The 23,765-nt window shown below is 47.9% G+C and overlaps 1 protein-coding gene across 1 annotated transcript in view; it reads left to right on the top strand.

Annotated features, from left to right (window-relative positions):
* LOC111144951 (3'-phosphoadenosine 5'-phosphosulfate synthase 2) overlaps positions 1-23,765 on the top strand; it is a 100,531-nt gene that overhangs the window by 68,354 nt on the left and 8,412 nt on the right. Inside the window, 7 exon segments of the mRNA XM_022499572.1 lie at positions 4,280-4,397; positions 7,548-7,783; positions 8,919-9,057; positions 9,631-9,749; positions 9,884-9,997; positions 11,430-11,541; positions 21,059-21,264. Coding sequence (XP_022355280.1) covers positions 4,280-4,397; positions 7,548-7,783; positions 8,919-9,057; positions 9,631-9,749; positions 9,884-9,997; positions 11,430-11,541; positions 21,059-21,264 — 1,044 coding nt within the window.

The raw sequence follows: 23,765 nt of genomic DNA, 5'->3' as shown, positions 1-23,765 counted from the left end.
GAGCAGCATCGCAAGGATGTGTGTGTGTGTGTGTGTGTGTATGTGTATGTGTGTATGTGTGTATAAAACTCTTTACCCCAGGCAAGGGACTGTCCTGCCCATTGCCTGATTTGCTCATGACCCCACCTCCCCAGGCCCGCCTGAGAGCAGAGCCAAGTCCCCTGGATGCTTCTAAATCTAACCGATTTAGACAAATGACCATGATTTCTCCCAACTCCATGAAATGCCACCGGGGCCCATGAGGTTCGACATCTTACTGCATGTTCTGTGGTTTCTCTGATACTTTATGTAGAAGACCATTTTATTTAGTCCTTTCAGCAACCATGTGGGGGAACAGGACGTGGGGGCTCAGTGCTGTTACTTACTTGCCCGGGGTTCCCAGAGCAAGTAAGGCCACGAAGCAAGTTTCAAGTCTAGGTTTGGTTGACTCCAAAAACCCATAGTCATACTACTCTCAGGCATGCCGGAGGGAGTTTTTCTCGGTCAGTGACCTGGAAAAAGGTAGGGATGTTGGCCAGATTTTGTTTAGAGACCCAGAATAGAAGTATGCCAGCAACTCTCTGGTTTCTGCTAAGTGACAGTGTGAGGTGTGGTGCTGGAGATGTGTGTTCTCTTTATACACACAGGGAAGCAAACCTTTTTTTCCCCTTTAACATGTGTTTTGTTTGCCATAGAATTCTTTTTCTGACAGCTCCTCTCTTTCCAACGCTTAGAACATCATATGCTCTTTAGAAGGGAGTAAAGGTTTCAGCAAAGCAAAGCAAAGTTTTGGCTGCCCTGGCCCTTTGCAGTTCAAATGTCATTCAAAACATCTGCTTCTATTTTTGTTAGCCTTTTGGAGAAAATCAAGGGTAAATAAAAGATAAATAAGAAGCAAAATACTTCTGCTGAGCCCGAAAGCCCAGTACCTGGCCATCCGAAAAGATTTTGTTTGCTTAAACATTGTTGGAATGATAGAAAGCCTGTACAAACACCCATGATGAAGATTCAGCTAATAAAAACCCAAAAAGTTCAGAGGTGCACTCTTAAAAACACTGTAGTGGGAGCTCCTTCCCGTGGATGCTGAATGGTTTTTGGAAATCGAGTCCTTGGTTGGGGACACGGTTTACAAGATCCTAACAAAGTTTCCACAGATTAACAAAGTTTAGAATTTATTCTGGATCTCTGCCTAGAGGAAGGAAAAAAAAATAAACAGCCAAAAGAAAGGGGGGACAAAAAAACGCTCTTTGTGGACAAATGAAGCTCGGGTGGGTGTTCAGTCTCCCAGGTGAGCAAGCCCACCCCTGACGACAAGTTTGCTGGGATTGGGACCTGAGCCCTTTTTCAGAAAAGGCAGCCCTGTTGAACAAGAGAATTCCACCATATGAGTCTTGGTATAGATTCTTTCGTTTCCTTTCCTTTTTTTTTTTTTAACGGCTCCCTTTTTGGTGTGTGGTGAAATTTACATGTAATGAAATGCCCGTCTTACGTATACATTCCGTGAGTTCCAACCAAGGCAGACACCTGTGCACCTCAAACCCTTATGAAGACAGACAACCCCCTGTCCGTTCTGGACACCTGCTTTTCCAGCAGCAGCGGCGGTGGTGCGGGCAGTGGGTGTCCGTGTGTGTGAGTGGGACTGTGATCTGTTTTCCCATGGATGGTTACTTGGCTCCTGGCAGTTTTTGTCCCTATGTTTTCACTTGAGTAAGTGTGTGCATTGCTGACTTGTCGGGGAGATAAATGTTTACTTTGTAGGGAACTGCCAGGTTCCTCTCTGGGATGGTTGTCCCCCTTTATACCTCTGCTATCAATCTGACAGCAAGTCCTTGTTGCCATTAGGTTTGGCGACGGTGTCTCGCGTGGGTTTTAATTTGCTTTCTCTTGTGACTAACGACCCCGGCCCTTCATGTGCTTTCTGGCCATTTGTGTATCTTGGTGAAATGCAACTGTCCAGATTTTTGGACAGTTTATTGTTGAGTCGTGGGTGTTCCTTCTGTATCTTCATGTCATGTCCAGTACGTGTGGGACCCCCTCCACGGGGTGTGGGGTCCCAGTTACTGGGTCTTTTTGTCTGCACTGCCCCAGAATGATGCTGGCGGTCCTCCTTCATTTAGCCCTAGATTCCCAGGGCCTGGGATGGCCCCTGACAGGTAGCAGGGGCTCATTTCCACAAGCATTTGCTGAGCAAAGCCGCGGATGACCACATGCACTGACGTTTGGGCCTGATACCCAGACACAGTTTCCTTGAATAAAAAGCAGTGAAGAACAAGGACATAGAGAAAAAGGAAATGTTACCGGTGTTCTTGAGCTATCAATTACACTTGGTCCAAACGACTTGGTATCCCTTCAGGAGACCCGTTCAGCCGGAGGGAATGCTGCTAGAACATCTCCTGAGCTCATCTAATGTGACCTCATTTATGAAGCTTTTAGGGGGGGCGCCTGGGTGGCTCAGTGGATTAAGCTGCTGCCTTTGGCTCAGGTCATGATCTCAGTGTCCTGGGATCAAGCCCCGCATTGGGCTCTTTGCTCAGCAGGGAGCCTGCTTCTCTCTCTCTCTCTCTGCCTGACTCTCTGCCTACTTGTGATCTCTCTCTCTGTCAAATAAATAAATAAAATATTTAAAAAAAAAAAAAATGAAGCTTTTAGGGCTTCTCGGGTTCTGTGGAAGGACGATCGGCGCGTCTGGCCCCAGAAGTTTTTGTGACTTCAGCCGCCGATCCCACCTGTGCCTTCAGCACCTCCCTCGGCTCCTGGCAATGCCTGTCTCCCCTGCCCGGCCTGCGCCTCTGCTGGGCTCCGGGCCTCCCTGGTGGGCCGAGTCCCGCTGGTGAGCGCTGCCTTCCTGAGCCCCCAGTGACCAGCAAGGGGCCCCTTCCCCTTGCTCTCGAAGCCATTTTCCCAGCCGTGCCCCAGCCGGCTCCGGCCTCTCCTGTTGGGGTGTACACGCAGTCATCATCCGCATCTGTTGGTGCAGAGAACCCGGCCGTTTACAGAGTAGGTTCCCACCCATCGTCTCCTGTAAGCCCCCGACAGTCCTAGCTGCATTCCCCATTTTGGGTTTTTTTGTTTTGTCTTTTTCCCCCAAATGAGGGGCCATAAAGAAGTGATTTAATTTGCTCCAGAAATACAAAATGGTCCACATGTGGCCCAGAGTTTTCTCTGGGTCTTGCTCAAAGAATATAAATGCTTTTTTCTTTCTTTCTTTTTTTTTTTCTTTCCTAAGCCTGGTGGGTTTACATGTGCGGTGTTTAAAAGGCTCCCTTAGGTTTTTGCAGTTCAGAGACTGGGATTCCATCTGTCATCAGAAATTCCGTTACCACGCCAAAGACACAAGGAGTTGTTCCCAGCCTTTTTATTTAACCGCTGCGACGGGGTCTCTGCACCCCCTGCCCCCCACCCTTGGATCACACGGTATTTGAGCAATGTCCGCCGGCAACTGTACTGACTGGCTGTGCCACCATTTTGATTCAGGAGATTGCCAGCATCCGGAGTTTAGGATCGGGGTCAGCCCTTACTGGCTGATTTAATCTCAGCCAAAATAAAGATATTCAAGATTCGCATTAGTCTCCAAGACTAATAACTGGCCATTTCTGTTTCTGCGGGGCTTTCCGAAAGACTAAAAGTTCACACACTGACCCTGGGGAAAGTGGAAACTGAGTGTAGAGCTTGGGAAAAAGTGGCCTCACGTGCCGTACCCTGCTCTGGGACTGTGCGTGAAAGATGGTGTCCCTGACTGAGCGCTTTGCTCTGCAATCAGAGCCTCTCCCTGGCTCCTCGGAGAGTGGGGCTCAACCGGCCCCTCCCCAGAACTTCCCCAGGGCTGCATGAACTGGCTTGTGTCCCAGCCACATCTGTAGGATCTGCCGCATGAGCTTATGGAGACAAAGACATTCCCTTAACCATCCCCCTGAAGGTGCACAGTTTTCAATGTCACAGAACCAAGACTTTGACAGCGTGTCAGTGATTGTCACGTTCAGATTATACTTTCAGAGGGTCATGATGGGTATTCTAAAGGCAGTGTCTTTTTCTGATTTAGTAGAATTAATAAATGTCCCTCTGTGTGCCGGTCACAAAAGAGGAGTTCCAGTTAGGGGTGACTGTTACTGTCCTCCGTTATTTTATTGTTTCTGTATACATATGCATATGTACACTTATTATATGTGTACATACTGTATACGTATCGTATTATAGGTATTTTATATATGTAGACTCTCTATTATTATATTGTGTTTTTATTACACGTATACATGTTGTATTGTTTTATTGATGCCGTATTGGGCCTGCTCCTGTTTTGTAGGAGAGCCAGCAGAAGTCCACCAACGTCGTCTACCAGGCCCACCACGTGAGCAGGAACAAGAGAGGGCAGGTGGTCGGGACGAGGGGTGGATTCCGAGGATGTACGGTGTGGCTGACAGGTATGCCTTGTTGCTACCTTTTTCTTTTAATTGAAAATTGACATGTGACATAGAATTTGAAGGAACTCGGAGTGACCTATGGACATGTTTGTTTTAACACGGGGACGAGGCTGAGCGCAGTGGTCGGCCCTCCCTCTGCGGTCAGTGGGAAGGAAGCCTGAGATCGATGGGACTCCTCTCGTTCTTGGTCCTGTCCTTTGGCAGGACAGGGGCAAGCTCATGAGACCATCCCCTTCCAGCCCGAGGCGAGCCCGTAATTCTCGAGCCCGTAATTCTCGTGCTTGTGTCTCCTCGCTCGTACTGGTGCTCAGGGTGGGGCTTTCCTAACTTGACAGCGAGCATTTGGCTGTCTGTAAGGTTCTGGATGTCTAGAGTTATTCTTTCTTGTTTTCTGATGTTTTAACGTGGTAGAGGACTATTTCACTTAATTAAAAAAAAACAACCTGAAAACATAAGGATCTGCACAAGAAGGAAAACCAGCCTTTTCCACTTAGCTGAGGATTACGAAACAACTCACTCCCATGGAGGTGACCTGATGAATCTCTTCTTTTTCCTGTGTTTTTGTGGCCTCAGAATGTCGCAGCTAAGACTTAGTGACAGGACAGGAATTAGTCCAGGACTGTTGCTTTAGGCTCTGAGCACAGGGTAGAGGAAGTTGATCCCTGGGAGTAGAAGTCTGGTGTCGACACAGTGTTTCAGATTGAGGCAGAGATGTTTATCCAGGTTCTGAGATCAGCTGCATGCTCCTGATCTCAGTAGCTGAGTGCTGAGTTATTGGGGCGCCCGGTGGCTCAGTGGGTTAAGTGACTGACTATGGATTTTGGCTCAGGTCACAATCTCGCAGTCATGAGATGGGGCTTCACACTCCACGCCCCACGGGGAGTCTGCTTGTCTCTCTCCACCTCCCTCTGCCCCTGCTTGCTCTCTTTCTCGCTCTCGCAAATAAATAAATAGATTAAAAAACAAACAAACAAACAAACAAACCCCAAAACCCAAATGCTGATTTCTTCCCGCATGAAGGGACGGCTGAGGAGTGTGGCAGTCTTCCCCCTTCACTTGCCGTTCCTGGCCCCATCAGCCTCCTCCTCCTCCTCCCAAGTTTTTCTGGGATTTCATTCACCTGTGGTGCAACACCTTTCCCCCGAGGGCGGGCTGGGGACACACAGTGGGCGAGGAGCTTGCTATATTCCAAAAGGCAGTGTTCCCCTGTCGTGAATCCTGTCGGGATGTACCCCTGACCCCGTCCAAGAGACATGCTGTGCGGCCGTAGATCAAACAGCTGCCTTCTAGATGCTTCCCTCTTGTTACATGTTTGCCTTCATGGCAAATTGTCCAATTTCCGTATTGGGACCAACACAGAGTCCACTTTCTATAATGTGGAACAGCCTTCAAAACAGAAAGATAACTGGTACAAGAGGAAAAACACCCTAAAGGATGGACTTTGTCTGTCTTTTCTTACTCGTTAAAAAAAAAAAAAAAAAAAATCTTTTCCCAGTTTATTCTGTCTTATTATGTTACAGAGATAGGCTGTTGAGGCCGACGAGAGAAACCAACCCCTTCTAAGACTTGGTTTTGAGCCCCAGCTCCACTTACATTAACTGGGTGACTTTGGACAAGCTGACTAGGCAGGCTAAACCTCAGTTTTCTTATTTGAGAAGTGAGATAAGGATAGAACCTGCCCCGGCGGGCTGACGAAGGGTAGGACTAAGTGAACGAAAGCCTGCACAGCCCAGGGCCTGGCCCCTAGGAAATCAAGCTCTCATGAGGTGTAATTCCTGTGACCTCTGAGCGTTGAAATAAATCCACCAACAATCTATTTAATCCAGTTTACTGTGGCTTAGCCCTTAGTTTTGAGACCTGAAGCAAAACTGACAGGAATTTCTATCCTTTCCCTCATTTTCCAGCATGAGACAACACACCAGAGATTCAGGAGTCTGATTCCTTTACCCCACGCTGGACGCAATTCTAAGAGGAATTTATGACCTAAGTCCCTATTCGAATGGAATGGAGTTACAGTAGTCTTCAGAAATGATTTCCAAAGATGGCGGCCCATTTCTCTTGGAGCCATTGCTTCTCATGATTGCCTGTGAGGGCCAAGGGCGTGACTTAAAAACATAACTAACACTGTGGAAACTGTTTGTTTGCCTTTCATATATCACCTTTCTTTCCAAGTCATTTTTTTTTTGTTTATTTGTGTTTTAGTAATCTCTGCATTCAATATGGGGCTCAAACTCACAACCCCACAGATCAAGAGTCACATGCTCCACCAACTGAGCCAGCTGGGAAGCCCCTCTTTCCAAGTCTTTATTTCCCTCTTCCTTTGTTCCTGCTTTTCTCTTACCTTTTTTTCCTTTTCCCTCCTTCCTCCTGGCATCTTCTCCATGTTAAGCTTTTGACCTCCTCTTCTTCCCCCTAACCTTTCCTCTCCCACACCTGGGTACCCCCCGACAGTGGCTTGGCACAGTGCTCCATTTCTCAAGTCCAGAGATCTTCAGGACAAGGGGATTTTTGGAGTGTTCCCTTCCTCCTCATGATTTCCCTCAGATAGAAATCATGCAGTGTGCCCCCCCCGCCACTGCACTTTGAAACCATGGTAAAGGTACATCGTGATAACTTTGTTCTCACGGAAAGACTCCAGACACTGAAGGGTGTAGTGCAACTCTAAACACATCTAGAGCCTAGCTCGGGATGACTGTCTTCATGTTTTGAGAGTCATTTTGGAAAAATCTCGAGGCCAGAGAGGTCTGTTGTTAGTGGTTGTTTCGCAGGCTCGGTAGGAGAGGTGGGTCCCCCAGTCTCCGCTGCTGGCTGTCCCCTCCACTCCTGCTGAGTGCCTGCAGGAGGGGACATGAGAACACAGTCTCCAGATCTTCTGATTTTTTTTTTTTTTCCCAAGTGAAGCCAGAATCTGGATTTGTATGCACAATGTTCTCATCTTTAAAACACGCTGCAGGCGAAATAGAACATACCCAGACCCCCCAGGTTCCCCATACTTATGAACCCCATTTGTTTCACAGTGCTGTAATTCTAATCGGGGATGGATGGTTATTTTGATGTTCGGAAGAAATGCAGGTACTTGACTTGTAGTCAACTGTGCTTTTCCTGGATGGTAGTGATTTTGATTTGAGGTCAAATGATTATAATGAACAGGTCTCTCCGGTGCTGGAAAAACCACCATCAGCTTTGCTCTGGAAGAGTACCTTGTCTCGCATGCCATCCCGTGCTACTCCCTCGATGGGGACAATGTGCGTCACGGCCTCAACAAGAACCTTGGATTCTCCCCTGGGGACAGAGAGGAGAACATCCGCCGGATCGCCGAGGTGGCCAAGCTGTTTGCCGATGCGGGTCTGGTCTGCATCACCAGCTTCATTTCTCCTTTCATGAAGGTAAAAGGATCAGGCGGGCGGCATGGACAACGCTGGGAAAGGAGTCGTTGGGGGGCGGGCACCAGGGACTGCTATCCTCCCAGTTTTCTCCCTCCCTTGCTCCCTCGTTTCCTCTGCTCAATCTTGGTTCTGTCAAGGGAGCACCTTCATTCCCAGATGCCAGGGCACCAGCTGACAAAGACCCGTCCACACTCACCTTCTGGCCAGGGTTGGAAGGAAGGAAAAAGTTAAGAAAAAGTCAAAAGCTCTGTAATCTTGCATCTCTACAAAGTCAGAAAGCTTAGTTTGCTAAAGGAAATGGCAGTTCACTGCCAAAGCATCAGGTCATGTGTGTTTAATGTGGAAATCGCTGAGGAAGAGGGACCCTGTTCTTGTTTTAAAACAGGAAATTTCTGGGGCGCCTGGGTGGCTCAGTGGGTTAAGCCGCTGCCTTCGGCTCAGGTCATGATCTCAGGGTCCTGGGATCGAGTCCCACATCGGGCTCTCTGCTCAGCAGGGAGCCTGCTTCCCTCTCTCTCTCTGCCTGCCTCTCTGTCTACTTGTGATCTCTGTCTGTCAAATAAATAAATTAAAAAAAAAAGATTTAAAAAAAAAAAAAAAACCAGGAAATTTCTGGGAGCTATGAATAAGATGCCACGTTCTTTGAACACTCCCTATGAATGAAATGCTCCCGGGTGGCCAGCCTGTCTTTCAGCAGGGATTCTTTTCTGTGGTTTTCTCTGAAAGCCCTTGAAGGATCTGTGTTCACCGGAGGGAAATTTCTGGACTTTCTCTCTCTCTCTCTTTTAAAAGGTTTTATTTACTTATTTGACAGAGAGAGACAGCAAGAGAGGGAATGCAGCCAGGGGAGTGAGAGGAGAAGCAGGCTTCCCACTGAGCAGAGAGCCTGATGCGTGGCTCCATCCCAGGACTCTGGGATCATGACCTGAGCCGAAGGCAGAAGCTTAACCAACTGAGCCCCCCAGGCACCCCTGGGATTTCTCTAAAGGACCGGTTTCCTGCCACCGCAACAGAGCACACATGCTCGTGTAAACCTGAACCTGTCAAGCACCAGAGTATACCTCGTTTCGAGATAAAGAATTCCACTGTGAAACCTCTCGCTCACCTTCTCGAATGTGTTTCCCCCCCGCCCCAGGACCGTGAGAATGCCCGCAAAATCCACGAATCGGCAGGACTGCCGTTCTTTGAAATCTTTGTGGATGCGCCTCTGAACATCTGTGAAAGCAGAGACGTGAAAGGCCTCTACAAACGTGCCCGAGCCGGGGAGATCAAAGGTGGGAGCACCAGCCTGTGGCTCTTTTGCCGCTTCTTGGGCCTTCACACTCTGTTCCTGGAGGCCGGTCCGAAGTCTCAAAAACCGTTGCCCACAATTGCATCTAGGACACACAACTTTTGATCCAACCACAGGCTACTCAGTACATCCATGGGCTCATCAACATGTGGGCTGGGGTGTTTCCAGAACTGTCCCCTCAGCCATAAGCGATCAAGTTCAGGTCCAATGGGTGTGTGTCCGTGAGTGTGTGTCTAAGGGGGCGTGTTCCAGAGTTGTTTCTTCTTCTCATCTTCCTTTTGGGTTCCAGTCAGCTGCAGAGAGCTTGGACCTAGCCAAATCTTGTTGGTACTTTGGGGGCTTTTGATATTGAAAATACAGCTGTGCATTTGTATGGTATGACATGATATGATATGATATTTTTATCTATGGCTAGAGGTCAAGGACAGCCGGTAACCTTTCCCAGCCTGCTCTAAATTCTCAGTGTAACGCATTATTCCATCATGGCTCATGTCTTCCTGTTTAGAAAGCCTGTTCCCGTCGGTGCCGGTGTGATTTCCACCCTTCTGCCTTGCAGGGTTCACGGGTATTGATTCTGATTATGAGAAACCCGAAACCCCTGAGCGTGTGCTGAAAACCAACTTGTCCTCCGTGAGTGACTGTGTCCAGCAGGTGGTGGAGCTCCTCCAAGAGCAGGTGGGTGGCCCCGGGAGCTGCTTTTGTTTGTTTATTTATTTCAATTGCATAAAGTCACAGAAGGTCATTTATTCACTGGAGCATTCTTTTTACAGTTTTCATTTCAAATTTTTACCCATTCTGCTTCCTTTCAGAACATCGTACCGCACACGATCATGAAAAGCGTCCACGAGCTCTTTGTGCCTGAGAACAAACTTGACCAGGTCCGGGCTGAGGCCAAAGCTCTCCCTTCATTAGAAATTACCAAGGTGAGACTGCGGGCTGGCCCTAGGAGAATTAGCCTCACGGCCATCATTATAATGTGTTTACAACTACTCTGGGTTATAAGGAAGGTATGGATCAGGGAAATGCAATGTCCATAAGGAAGACCACTTCATCATTGCCTTTTATTTTTCTAACCTCTTGCCAAGCAAATCTCTCTCTCCAAGAGCTGTTGCAAGGTAGTGGGGCAGTGCCCAGGACAGAGGCAGACAGGGCAGGTAACTTCTGTTTTGCAGAGGACACTGTGAAATCTTCAGTTATGCCAAAGTGCAGGCATTGGGCAGTATTGTTGGCAATGGCTGAGGAAAGTTTGTCCAGAATGCAAGTAAAGAAAAAAAATGCAAGTGTTTTTTTTTTTTTTTGTACAATCAAGAAGGAATGTGGAGAAAAGATCCACCCTGATCTAAAGTGATAGGACTCTTTTCCTACTCTGCAAGTCCCGATCTTTCCTAACGAGGCAGAGTCCAGCCTAAGGAGAAGGTGTAGACCCTTTGGTCACATTGAATTTACTGCCTGGAACGTGTTCGCTGCAGCCCCGTCAAGGGCATGGCAGGTGCCTTTGGATCTTTATAGGTCAGTGTTACTGGTCCATTCCAGCTGATCAGATCTTCATTGGTACCTTTTTCTTATCCCTTAAAACCTTGGGCATTTTTATAAGAGGCAGAGTAAGGTGGGAACCTGTTGCAGGTTCATTCATACCTGAACCAGTCATGACAAATTTATATGCAGAAGCCCCTGACCTTACGAAAGAAATTCTGAGTACTCCAGTGCTCCGGGTACACGAGAAGTACGTGATTATAATTATGGCGTGGAACGATAATTCCCATAATGAAATGGGCTGCGAGGTACAAAAGAACTTCAAATAATCTAATCATTGTTTTGGTCCTGGGGATGGTAGGAAAGGTCAGCAGAGCAGTGACCCATGCTTCGGGGTTTAAAAGATGAACAGGAATTTCAGGTGGGAAAGAGGATAGGCCTGGGAGGAGGTGGAAATCTCCCCATCAGCCCAAAGGGCCAGAGCTTGAAGCGCTTCCAGTATCCTGCTAAGAATTTTGGACTTTTCAAGTCAGGGGTTTGCCAATTTCAGTCAACTACCTACTACATTTGGTGAAAATATGTAGCCTGACCAGAATATTTGTCGAGAAAAAAAAAGGAAAGCAGGAACAGGGAATGTTAACACTGTTGCCCATCTTGAGACTCTCTGCACCTCAATTTTAGATCACTGCTCTCCAGTAGGAAAGTTCTAGGCTCGAGCTTATCTGGCCTCTGGATCATGCCTCAGCACCAAAATGGAACACTTAACACATGAAAGATTCTGCCTTCATTCTTCTGCCCCGCAGAATGAGAAAGGCCTGCCCGGGGGCCAGCTGGCTGGGAAACAGAGCTATGGAAATGTTCACCTGCTTTTGTGTTTTGCAGCTGGATCTTCAGTGGGTCCAAGTTTTGAGCGAAGGCTGGGCCACTCCCCTCAAAGGTTTCATGCGAGAGAAGGAATACTTGCAGGCCATACACTTCAACACCCTGCTGGACGGTACGTGCTTTTCTTACTTGCTTTTTACTCTTCATTGTTTAAAAAAAAAAAAAAATCGTGCTCAGAAATTTTTACAGGAAAAAGAAGCATTCGTTCTTGGTATTAATTCTCACATCATACCTCTTACTCTGGAGATATTTAGAGGATTTGTTATATGTCTAATTCTATTATGTATAAATTCAATTTTTTAGGATTTTTTTGAGGGTAAGGGCTATCCTAAAAGGATTATTGACTATTTGAAAGTAAAGAACTGAAAAATGAGGGCTTTCCTTGCATGCGAAGCCAAGAGAAGGTTAAGTCTGTTTGGCTCCACTTGCCTCCATTCTCAGAGTAGAGGGCCATCAGGGGCCCGTTGCCTGCTGCTGGGAGCATCCTGGGGTGGGCGAGGGTGAGCTTAGCGCATGGGGTGACCTGCAGGGGGCGTTTCACCACCAGGCTACCGGGCCAAGCGGCATCGTGCAGTGACTTTTCCCACTGGACACTCACATGTCACTCTTCGTGCCCTTCCGTGTGCTGTAGGAGGCTGGTGGCATCCTCCAGACCCTCCTGGGGACGCGCTAAGCCCGCCTTCTGGGCACAGGCTGAGGGACTCGAGAGCACTGATCTGGTCCAGATCGGAAGCGTGTGTTATTCAGAAAACTTCTGGCCCCTTCTGTGATCATTTCCTTCCCAGAAGGGCCTGAGCTCGTCAAATGGAGCTTGTCTGTTTCAAGCCCCTGAGGAATGGCTGCTAGTGGGGGGAGGGGGGCTGGGGGACACCAAGTCTGTGGCTCGGAGCAGGGCTCCAGACATTTTAGGGAGCAAAATCACATCAGACAGTCTTTCTTGGGAAAAGATGTTCATGGCCTGGGCTTGGGACTCTGCCTGGTGGGATAAAATAACATTCCAAAATACAATTGGTTCCCTTATAGCTTGCCTTAGCAATAATAATCATATCTGTACAGCACTTGTCCATCTGCAGAACATTTTCTCAGGCATGATTCTCTTTGATCAGGCAACTCTGATCACGCCCTTTGCAGACGAGAAAGCTGATCCCAGCCTTAGTGCCCTGCCTGAGTACATACCACTGGTCCAAGACCAAAGACCAGAATCCAGGGACTTCTGGCCCAATGCTTTCCCTGCCAGGCTGCTCTCCCGGCATCCATTCTAAAACGAGGAGGCTAGGCTGTCTGTCTGAGGAAGGCTGACACTTCCTTTGATGTCTTAATTCTGATACATGCTGGACACAGGCTGCATCGAGTAAACTTCACCGACACCGTGGCCAACCACGGGCAGGAGGTGGGCCCTGAGCCTCCCAGCCAGAGCTGTGGCTAAAAGACGAGCACTTGTTCTGTAGAGAAAAATACCTGGGCTCTGGGTGTGCATGGAAGCCAGGGGTCCTTCACCCAGGAGCTAGGACATCACGGTGGGGAGACAAAAACCATCCTAGAGTAGGCAGAAATCCTTTGTGATTTAAGAAGGGGAGAACGGGCGTTTTCCTGGGTTAAGAGTTCTTAGCTTTTGATAGATTCTTAAAGGAGTCTGTGATCCAAAAATGCCGGACAGCAAACGCTGTAATAAGCTATCCATATCATTTAGGCAAATCTCGCTCCCTCCCTCTCACATCCTTTTGATTTCATTATATGGTGCTCTGCAGTTTATAAAACATAGCGATTTTCTTTTTCTTATTTGATCCTCGCTACCATGGGCTGGACGAAGCCCTTGTTACAGGTCTTCCTGCCCAGGTCCCCCACGTGTCTGCCCCCCGAGCCCCAGCAGCATGGAGCTGAGGGAGGTCACGTCCCCATGAGTACTGGACTCCCACTAGCTCCTGATTCCTACCGCCCATCCAGAAATCCCAGTTCTTCTGAAAACCCATGCTCAGATGCTTGCGGGAGTTCTCAAGGGGGGTGCTTCCTGTGCCTCCGACTCCGACCCACAGCCATGTGTCTCTTGTCTTGTGGATGCACGTGGCTCTCTGCACCCACGGAGATGCAGCTCCTGCCTGTTCACTCCAGACACTAATGTCCTGGGACCCATGGGGCTGTGGCAGCTCACAGACTGCCCCCCAAGTGGGAAGGCCCCCGTCCCCTTGCTCTGGGTTAACCTCAGCTGAGGACCCTCTAGCAGTCGCTTGAACCCCACAGCATCAGAGAACTGGAAGAAACAACCCTGTGAACTGTACCCTGGCCTTTCTTCTGTGGGTGCTGGGGGGGCTCTGGAACCCTTCCAGCTGTAGGGCCTGTGTCTGGGACCCCCTACAAGATTCCTTTTCTCCCTTTGACTTTCTGCTGGTGTCACTGTCTACCCCAGAGTCCACCCCAGTCCAGCGGACACAGTTCTGCAGCCCTCGTTGTAGTGAGGATTCAGAAGTCCCCCCTACCCCGCCACCTTCCAGAAGCTTCCTCGACTCCTATGTAAATCCAGTAGTAGATACCAAGGATATAAGGTGCTGAGTCGAGACAGAATATCCTAGTGGGGAACAGTGTAGTTGTGGATCCGAGTGGGGCTCGTGGGCTAGTGGTTTGCTGTGAACCAGAGGCGCATTACTTAACCCTGTGGGCCTCAGTTCCCTCATGTGTACCATGGGCTGCTAACACCAGTCCCTACCCCATGGGGATGAGGAACAGTCAGGAACAACTGGTCCAGGAGTAAATGTTCCCTGTGTTGACAGACACCCCCCCTCGCCCCCGCCAGCCCTGACGCATACAATGAAAAGACATTGACGTTGATGTCTTGAGGGGACTCTGTGGCTCGCCCATAGTTACGTCAGTCTGGAAGTAGTGCAGATAAGATGTTCATTCGTCAGCCAACAAATGTTTACCTAGTGTCCTCATATGCCAAGGTTTGTTCTAGCGGCTGGAGACAGAGTGGTAATGAAGACAGATGTGAGCTTGGAGGGACAGATAGTACAGCCCATCTTCTGAACCCTAGTACAGTGGGTTCTTCTCCCCATATCAGTGGTTGTCAAGCCTTTTGTTATTTTTTATGATTTTATTTATTGAGAGAGAATGTGCGCAGGGGGAGAAGCAGAGGGAGAGAGAGAGTCTTAAGCAGACTCCCTGCTGATCATGGAGCCCAACTTGGGGCTCAATCCCACGACCCTGAGATCATGACCTGAGCGGAAATCAAGAGTTGGAGACTCAACCGAAGGAGCCACTCAGCTGCTCCCTTAGCCCTCCCCCCCACCCCCAAATCATCTGTCATGTCCGTGAACTCTGAAGCAATACACAGAGCAGATGAAAATGGAACGCTCCTGGGAAGGGCTGGGCTCGGCGTCCCTCCAGCCTGGATAGCAGCCCTGAGAATGCCTGCAGGAAGCCTCTTGAAACCCTGTTCCTACCACACCATGAGTCTCCGGGAAGAGAGCTCCCCTTGATGGCTTTTGGGCTGTATAGACATAGTTAAATTCTAGAAGGTGATATATGTGTATCTCAGAAGGCCAAACAAGATCTCATTCATATGGCTATCATTTAATTTTAATCAGCTCATGAAAGTCATGAGTCACTACTGACTGAAAATCTGAAATTTCTAGAGCCACAGACGTGTAGCCACAGTCATCTGCTATCAAACAATTGCACGTTCCTTGATCGCCTGCCATCTGCAGGCAATATATATATATTTTTAATTTGGACCACGTCTCTCAAAAATACTTTGTTGGTTTTAATTTCCTTAAAAGTTCACATTTTCCCTTAAATTAAAAAACAAAGCAAAAGAAATAAAAAACTCAGTCTACTCAGTCTAAGAAAAAAAAAAAGAAAAATTTAAGTGTTTCTGAGGATTACACAAGATGAGTTATTCCCTCTGTCGTTCAAGGATCTACTTTCATTGGTTCATTATATCACCTTATTTTCCACTGGATACAGCGTTTTGAGGTTATTACAGATTCCCCCCAGTTGTAAGTATCTCATCTAAATTAAAAAAATGGAACCTCAAGCTCATGCTCTTGACTGGTGGCTTCCAAGGAAAGTCACAACATGGCGGCCTCACGAGACTGGACCATTTGAAGACAAGTCCTCCACAGCTCTGACTTGCCAGGGTCGGTGGGGGGGCTTGAGGGCTTTCCACAGGCACCGCCAGCATTTATTTGGCATCTGATATCTTCTGACCCTAGCATCTGACACAGAATATCACATTTAATCCAGATAACACTATTGGGAAGATACTTTGCTCATGAGGAAATAAGTACTTGAAAGGTTAAGTAACTCACCTGAAGCTTGGATTCAAATCCAAGTTATCCTGGTTCTCGTTCTTATTATGCTTGTTCTGCTAGGTAGAATTTCATGTCCTCTAAACATCTGGGATTCTAGAATGTTCTAGAGCAGTTTGCTATTAGACCTAGCAGAGCCTGGTTTGGAACCACTGGATGGTAGGTATAACATCACATATTTGTATAAGAGGCAAATTTGCGAAGCTGGAGGTGCTATAACGTGTTATAATTATTTCAAAACATATAGTCATTTGAGTAATGCTTCAGGTTTGCACTGAATGACGTTCACTACAAATCCTGGTCTCAGCCTCTTTTTGCTGTTAAACATTCTTCAGACCAGTAGCAAAGAGCGTCGTATATTTGTATGTTATACGTGTGACGTTTCCTAATAGGAATCTGTTCCTTGATATTGTTGCTTTAAGATTATCTTGGTGGAAAGCTAAAAACACGTTTCTTAATTGTGTTTATATTTCTCTAGGCACGGTCCTTCCTGGTATGTGCTTCAACTTTCCAAATAGTTAAATTATTATAATTAGATAGTTACATTAATTAGAAATGGTTAGGAACATAATTTTAAAAAATCCAAATGATCCAGCTGGAATTGTTAACAGTTCATGATCTAATCAGTTATAACAGAATAATAATGTTACATTCTTGTGTTGATCAGAGTCCAAATAATAGGAAATTTCTGGATCAGATGCAGCTGTTTATAATATCCTATTTGGCTGACAAAACTGAACTTGTTTCTAAATTATTGTTGTACATTTTGTCCCTGAGATTGAAAACAATTATGATCCTCTCTGTTAACTAATTCTATGAGTCCTCATTTGATTCTAGAAAAATCTAGAAATTTTTTTTAATGCATTTATAAAACATTTTTTTTTTAATTTTTTTTTAAAGATTTTATTTATTTATTTGTTAGAGAGAGAGAGAGCATGAGCACAGGCAGACAGAGTGGTAGGCAGAGGCAGAGGGAGAAGCAGGCTCCCCGCTGAGCAAGGAGCCCGATGTGGGACTCGATCCCAGGACGCTGGGATCATGACCTGAGCCGAAGGCAGCCGCTTAACCAACTGAGCCACCCAGGCGTCCCTATAAAACATTTTTAATCGATGAGGGAGAAATTGATTTTAGATGTGATTTAAATGGACACACCTGGTTGGATTGTGCAGGGCCGTATTTCATTTGTCTGTGGTGTGATTATGCATGAATTTAATTTCAAGCTGTGATGATTGGTAGTTATAGAACCAGGAATGAATACACAAGTTGCTTTGACTGTAAACTTCTGCATTCTCCCAGAAGGGAAAGGTAAAATTGTGAAGATCTCATTTATCTTTGGTGCTGTTTTCATCATTGTTGCTTTCCCTCTAAAAAGCCTACTTAAGTTCAGTGCAATGATGAGGTAGCACCTAACACCTGTCAGAATGGCTGAAATCAACACAAGAAATGACAGATGCTGGCGAGGATTCGGAGAAAGGGGGACCCTCTTGATTGTTGGTGGGAACGCAAGCTGGTGCAGCCATTTTGAAAACAGTATGGAGGTTCCTCAAAAAGTTAAAAATAAAACTACCCTAAGATCTAGTAATTGCACAACTAGGTATTTACCCAAAGCATATAAAAATAATGATTCGGGGGCGCCTCGGTGGCTCAGTTGTTAAGTGTCTGCCTTCAGCTCAGGTCATGATCCTGGGGTCCTGGGATCAAGCCCCGCATTGGGCTCCCTGCTCAGCATGAAGCTTGGTTCTCCCTCTCTCACTCCCCCTGCTTGTGTTCCCTCTCTCGCTGTGTCACTGTCAAATAAATAAATAAATAGTCTTTTTAAAAAATGCTGATTCAAAGGGGGACATGCTTCCCCATGTTTAAGCAGCATTATCTGCAATAGCCAAATTATGGAAAGAGCCCAAGTGTCCATTGACTGATGCATGAATAAAGAAGATGTGGTATATACCACGTCATATATAATGGAATATTACTCGACCACAAAAAAGAATGAGAGCTTGCCATTTGCAATGACATGGATGGATCTAGAGACTATGATGCTAATCAAAATAAGTTAGGCAGAGAAAGACAAATACCATAGGATTTCACTCCTATGTGGAGTTTAAGAAACAAAACAGATGAACACAGTGGGGGAAAAAGAGAGGCAAAACTTAAGAGAGTCTTAATGCTAGAGAACAAACTGAGGGTTGATGGAGGGAGGTGGGTCGGGGTATGGGCTGGATAGGGGGTGGGCATTAAGGAAGGCACTTGCTATGATGAGCACTATGTATTGTAGGTGGTGAATCACTGAATTCTACTCCTGCAACTTAAAAAAAAAAAAAAAAAAGCCTATTTAAGCAATAGAAAGTGTTGTCATGTTTGCTTGGGAACAGTCCTACGCAAAAGTTCTGTGTTGGACTAACCATGGACTCAGCAGCCAAGGCCCCCTGGCAACGTGAGGCAGCCCCCGTAAGAGCCATCAAACCAGGGCTGCAGCCCACAGGGGGCGAGGCCGAGAGCCCCAGTCGGGTGGGAAGCCATGGAGGAGGCCTCAGCAGAGCATCACGCTGTTGGACGAGTTCCTGTCGTGGAAGAGTTTTGCAAGGTGGTTGGGGAAGCCGCTCGCACCATGGGGAGCTGTAGCTCCGGGCGGATGCAGTCGGCTGGCATCATGACTTAGTGGGACTCCCCCACCCCCCGCGAGACTGGCTGTTTCCCTAGAGCAGGGTTTCCCTCAAGACCAAGAGGAACATGGGTCAGAGGCTACCTTGGGCAGGAGCCTAGCGGATCAAAGGACACAGCTGCGTGGGAGAGTGGTGTCACCCCTGGGCTTCACCCCAGATGAGCTGATGGAAGGTAGCACTGCAAGGATGCGCTGGGCAGAGCTGGGCTTGTCTCACGCCCACCTGGGGCTTTGTGTTTTGTTTTACTTGAATTTGGTCCGATCTCTGTGATGGTCAGTGTGGTCAGTAATCCACAGAACATGGGGCATGCTCTCCTTGGCGAGCCTCTCTCCCCTCTCCTCAACTGGACTGTGCAGTGGGTTGCAGTATCTTTGATCACACACCTCCAGGGATAAAGGGCTGTACCGTGTGCCCACCCCCAGCAATCCATAACGAATACGGATTATTCGTTATCCCATCTCTCAAGTGGGGCAACTGAGCACAGAGAAGGGGAACGGAGCCCAGAGAATGCCTGAACTTTGAAACAAAGGAGTCACTGGAATGTCAAAACCCTTAACTTCTGGTGCCGAGAACGTACTTGTGGTTTATGAGAGCTCCCCGGGGCAGTGGAGGGGGGAGTCACAGGACTTTGATAGACAGGATTTGTTTGTCCCCTGCAGTTGCTGTCTTTATCCTGTGACATTCTTTACACTCCAATGACTTCTGGAGAATATGTAGAAGGTGCAAAGTGATAGGCCTGGAGACGGGCGTCATAGCTGACTCAGAGCTCAGATCTTTAACTCCATCAGAGGCGTTCCAGATGTTGGATTTTGAAGGTTAGGTTTAAAAGAATTCAAATCTGTGGGACATTCCCTCAAATCCATAAATAACTGCAGTGGTTTCTCATGGAGCTGAATGTTTTCCTTACTCACGTGCTATTGTTCCCTTCTGAGTCTTGAACTTGGGAATCCCCCCGGATGTCCCTAACCTTCCAGTGTTGTACACTGATGGTGTGCCCTGTTTTCTCACCTGTGAGTACAGCCGCGAGACGGATGTCATTGGTGGACATCAGGCATCCCCGCCAAAAGGGTCACATCTTTAACGTTATCTGGCCTCCTTAAATTAAATGTTTCCCGAAAGCTGAATTGTAATCTTTGAAGCCCCAAACTGAAAACAACTACATCTTTTAACCATTTTGCCTAGAAACATTTAAAAAAGCTCCTTCTAAAAAAAAAAAACCCCAAATAACTTCATATTCGTTTTTTAAAATGTGTTAAACACAAGGAGGCTTTAAAGGGACATCATCGTCCCTAGTTACACCAGTTATTGAACTGAGCTCTAGTGTAATGGTGCCCCAAGGGGTTGTAGGCCCCACACGGGACGAGCTCCGCCATGACTCTAGTTTTATTAGTCAGGGTTCTCCAGAAAAATAGGGCAGGGTGGACAGAGAGGGTGAGGGGAGAGATTGATTTTAAGGAGTTGGCTCACGCAGTTGCAGAACCTTGTGACTGGCAGGCCAGAGAGAGACCCAGGGAAAACTTGTAGTTCACGTTCAAAGTCTGCGGGCTGAGTTCCCTCTTCTTCCTGGAAGAGGGTCTTCTGTTGAGTCCTTCAGCTGATTCTGTGCAGCCCATCACCTTACAGAGGACACTCTGCTCTACCCAAAATTTACTGACTCAAATGTTCATCTCCTCTTAAAAATACCTTCCGAGAAACATCTAGAACAACATTTGATTGACTGTCTGAGCACTGCAGCCTAGCTAAGGAGACACACAAAATGAGCTCTCACAATTTATCAGCTTTTAAGTAATTCTCTTGCCTCTTCCTTTGAGATCAGGGTGTCTCTAGGCATGTGTTGTAGCTGAAGATAGAAATTCTCTGAACAGCACACCCCGTACCTTCCAGTTGTCGTGTTGTATCCTGAGAAACCACATTGCCAGTTTACTTAAATTCCTTTTAAAGTAAGAAATGTAGTGTAAAGGGGAGAGGAGCTCACTCTCCAGAGTAAGTGTGTGAATCCGCTGTCTATGGCTTTCCCTCTGCCTGGTTTTTGCCTGATGGTGGGACCAGCAAGGCTGTGACCCCCAGAGAAGTCTTTTCAATACCACGTAAAGGTGATGCTATGTCTGGACCACAGGAAACAGACATCAGGACTCCCTCCTTGGAGTCCTAACCCCTTGGTGATAATGGTCTGATTTCTTTTTCTTTTTCAATTTGGTGTGTTGGTACCACAATTCAGAGATCTGCCAACGTTATTACAAGGTTTGTTTCTAAGAAAGACTAGAAGTTTCTATTTGGGCTTCTTTGGCCAGCCTTTATTGTGTGTAATTGGGTTGTTAAAGACTACACTCTCTGGCATGTTGTGGTCAGGACCAAGCTTTCGAAAGGGAACTCAGAAGGGAGATGCCCCCTCCTCAGCCCCCAGATCAGATCACTCACTGAAGGCCCCTCTGTAATTAGAAGCTCAGCCCACTTTTCACAAACTCCCGTGTCTTGCGTTGAGAGGCCTCTCGAGGACTTCTCATCGTAGACTCTGCAGAAGCTGGTGCAGCCAGTACCAGCACGTAGGCTTTACCTTCCTGGGCTTTGCAGGCAGTGTTTGGAATGGACGTTGTGCACATGGGAGTCCCCTTCGAGGACGGCACAGCTGGCGCCCCATACTCAACTCATCACGTGGCTCTCTCTCCAGACGGAGTGATTAACATGAGTATCCCCATCGTGCTGCCCGTCTCTACGGACGATAAGACACGGCTGGAGGGGCGCAGCGAGTTTGTCCTGACACACGGTGGACGGAGAGTGGCCATCTTACGAGACCCTGAATTCTACGAACATAGAAAGGAGGAGCGTTGTTCCCGTGTCTGGGGGACAATGTGTGCAAAACACCCCCACATCAAAGTAAGTGGCAAGACGTTTGGAAGGGCTTTCTTGGTCTCTTTCAGCTTAAGACAAAAATGATTTCTTTCTTTTATTTGTTTTTCAAGGATTTTATTTATTTATTTGACACAGACAGAGATCACAAGTAGGCAGAGAGGCAGTCAGAGAGAGAGAGGAGGAAGCAGGCTCCCCGCCGAGCAGAGAGCCCGATGTGGGGCTCGATCCCAGAACCCTGGGATCATGACCTGAGCCGAAGGCAGAGGCTTAACCCACTGAGCCACCCAGGCGCCCCCATTCCTTTTTATTTCTTCATGAAGGACTTAAAAGAAATACCGCGGTATTGAAGGGGAATACTTTTTTTTTTTTTTAATCAATTTATTTATTTCCGAGAAAGAGAGCGTGAGCAGGGGGAGGGGCAGAGGGAAAAGGAGAGAAACTCAAGCAGACTCTGTGCTGAACGTGGAGCTCAACGGGTAGCTCGGTCCCATGACCTGAGATCATGACCTGAGCTGATGTCAAGAGTGGGACCCTTAACCAAATGCGCCACCCAGACGCCCCTGAGGTGCATTTCTAAGGGAGGTCTTGTAGGCTGTGCCTTTGGAGATCTTTCTAGAAAGGGGCAGAGAAGCGTCATTCTGTTTGAGGGCTGCTCTGAATGACCCACTGAGTCCTCAGAGGCTGCAAGGCTGGGTCCCTCCGCTAAATGGGAAACAAGTGGACCGGGTAGAAAATTTAGTCTGGCACCTTGAATAAAGGACAGAAATCCAATTCATAGCTATGCCCTCAACCAGAGCTTGTGGTGTTCTCCTCCATCTTGGAAACTCACTGCGGGAAGCGGATTCCTTCATCCAGAATGGGTCCAACCAACCACTGGAAAGAGACTCCGGGCACATGCCCTGTGGTTGGCAGGGGCAGGACGGGGGTCAGTGGCACCTTTCAGCAAGAGGGGACAACTGGGGGTGAGGTGTCGCAGAGTCTCCAGAGGGAAATAGCACATTTTCATCAGTGGTTATTTTAAGATTGAAAATGTGTTCATCTGATTGGGATCATTTTGAGTCGCTCCTGCCTAAAGGCAAAATGGGCTAAACCTCCTCAGGTTCCTTCACAACTTCTACCTGGTGGCTGTGGGGGTGGAGGGTCTCCTGGAATTGCTGGGTGTGGCTCTTTTCCCTGTAAAGGAAAGTATGTGAAACCGAATGCCAAAGCCATCCTTCCCCGAGGATGAGAGCCTTAGGGCTGAAATTTTAAAAAGCCATATAAAAGGAGGAGCCAGACTCAGAATAACCCTACAAGTAACCCCGCGCCCCTACAAAAGATGTTTGAATGAACCTGCTGGAATTGGTTGGGCAAATGTTGTTTTGGTTTCATTTTTTCAAGTTGTGAAATGTTGCAAGGTAGGAAGGGCTTTTTCAAGGCCTCTGAACACAAGAGGTTAATGAACAAAGAGTTAATGAGCCTCTCCTGTAAAACCCACCTTCTGGTTGATCATCTTAAATCCCAGTGCACCTCTTGCTTAATCTGAACAGTGTGTCCACGGGGCTGGTAGGCAGCCTTGGAAATTGCTGGATACTGACCAAAAGCGATTTGAGGAACCGTGTTCTGGGCCTTGATCCTGCCTGTGTTTCATCCACTTGCAGGTCCTTAAGGTCTCGGGTCGGAACCTGATCTTCAGTCCGTGACCCAGAGAGGGGAGGGTGACCCCTCCTCCCCCTGCTTCAGAGACGTCCCCTCCTAGGGCCCACCCTCCACATCTCCTCTAGTAGCACTAAAAGAAACACCTGAGGAGGCTCTCGAGAATTCTTTCTTTTCATCTTGGTGGCAGCTGGAGCTCAGGATTTCTTAGAAGCCAGAGAACGTGATGCTGTGCCTTGTGGTCTTGGTCGTCTCGTCAGTGACCGTCCTGTGAGGTCATTACAGGGACTCTGCAAACATTCCCCGTGAGCTGATGGCGAGAAGTGGGCCCCGGATAGCCCGGCAGAGGGAGGCACTCACTGTACACACCACGCCTGGAGTGGGACGTGTGTTCCTCAGATGCGCGACACTGGCCGTTTCAGGGAAGGGACTCTTTTCACTGCCCCTTTTTTTAGAACCTTGAAATTTACAGTGAAATTTACACTTGTTTTTTTTTGTTTGTTTTTTGTTTTTTCCCCCTTAACCCAAAACTTCCAAAATAACCCCTTCCAAAAGTGGCCGTGGGCCTTCTTGCGTTTCCACGCGGCCCAGGGTGTCACTGGCTGCGTAGGTTCTGGGGGTCGGCGCTGGACGCTCCCTGTGAGTCTGTGAAGGCTCGAATCCCGGCGTTAGAGCCGTGTTCAGGGGTCCTTCCTGGATGTCTCCAGTGGCAAGCACCTCACCCTCAGCTCACGCCCCTTCCTTCTCTCCCCAGACCCGCTCCCCAATGGGGGGCCTCCGCCAAATCCCCGGTGACCTCCTTGCCTCCTCCTCCTCCCGTGTTCATTCGACCGCTGGGTCCTGGCGATCCCCCCCCCCCCCCCCCCCCCCCCCCCCCCCCCCCCCCCCCC

Source organism: Enhydra lutris, unplaced genomic scaffold, assembly GCF_002288905.1.
Source record: "Enhydra lutris kenyoni isolate GAN:26980312 unplaced genomic scaffold, ASM228890v2 scaffoldscaffold12, whole genome shotgun sequence".
NCBI lineage: Eukaryota > Metazoa > Chordata > Mammalia > Carnivora > Mustelidae > Enhydra > Enhydra lutris.
The sequence above is the reverse complement of the archived record's forward strand: the minus strand, read 5'-3'. Positions and strand labels throughout refer to the sequence as shown.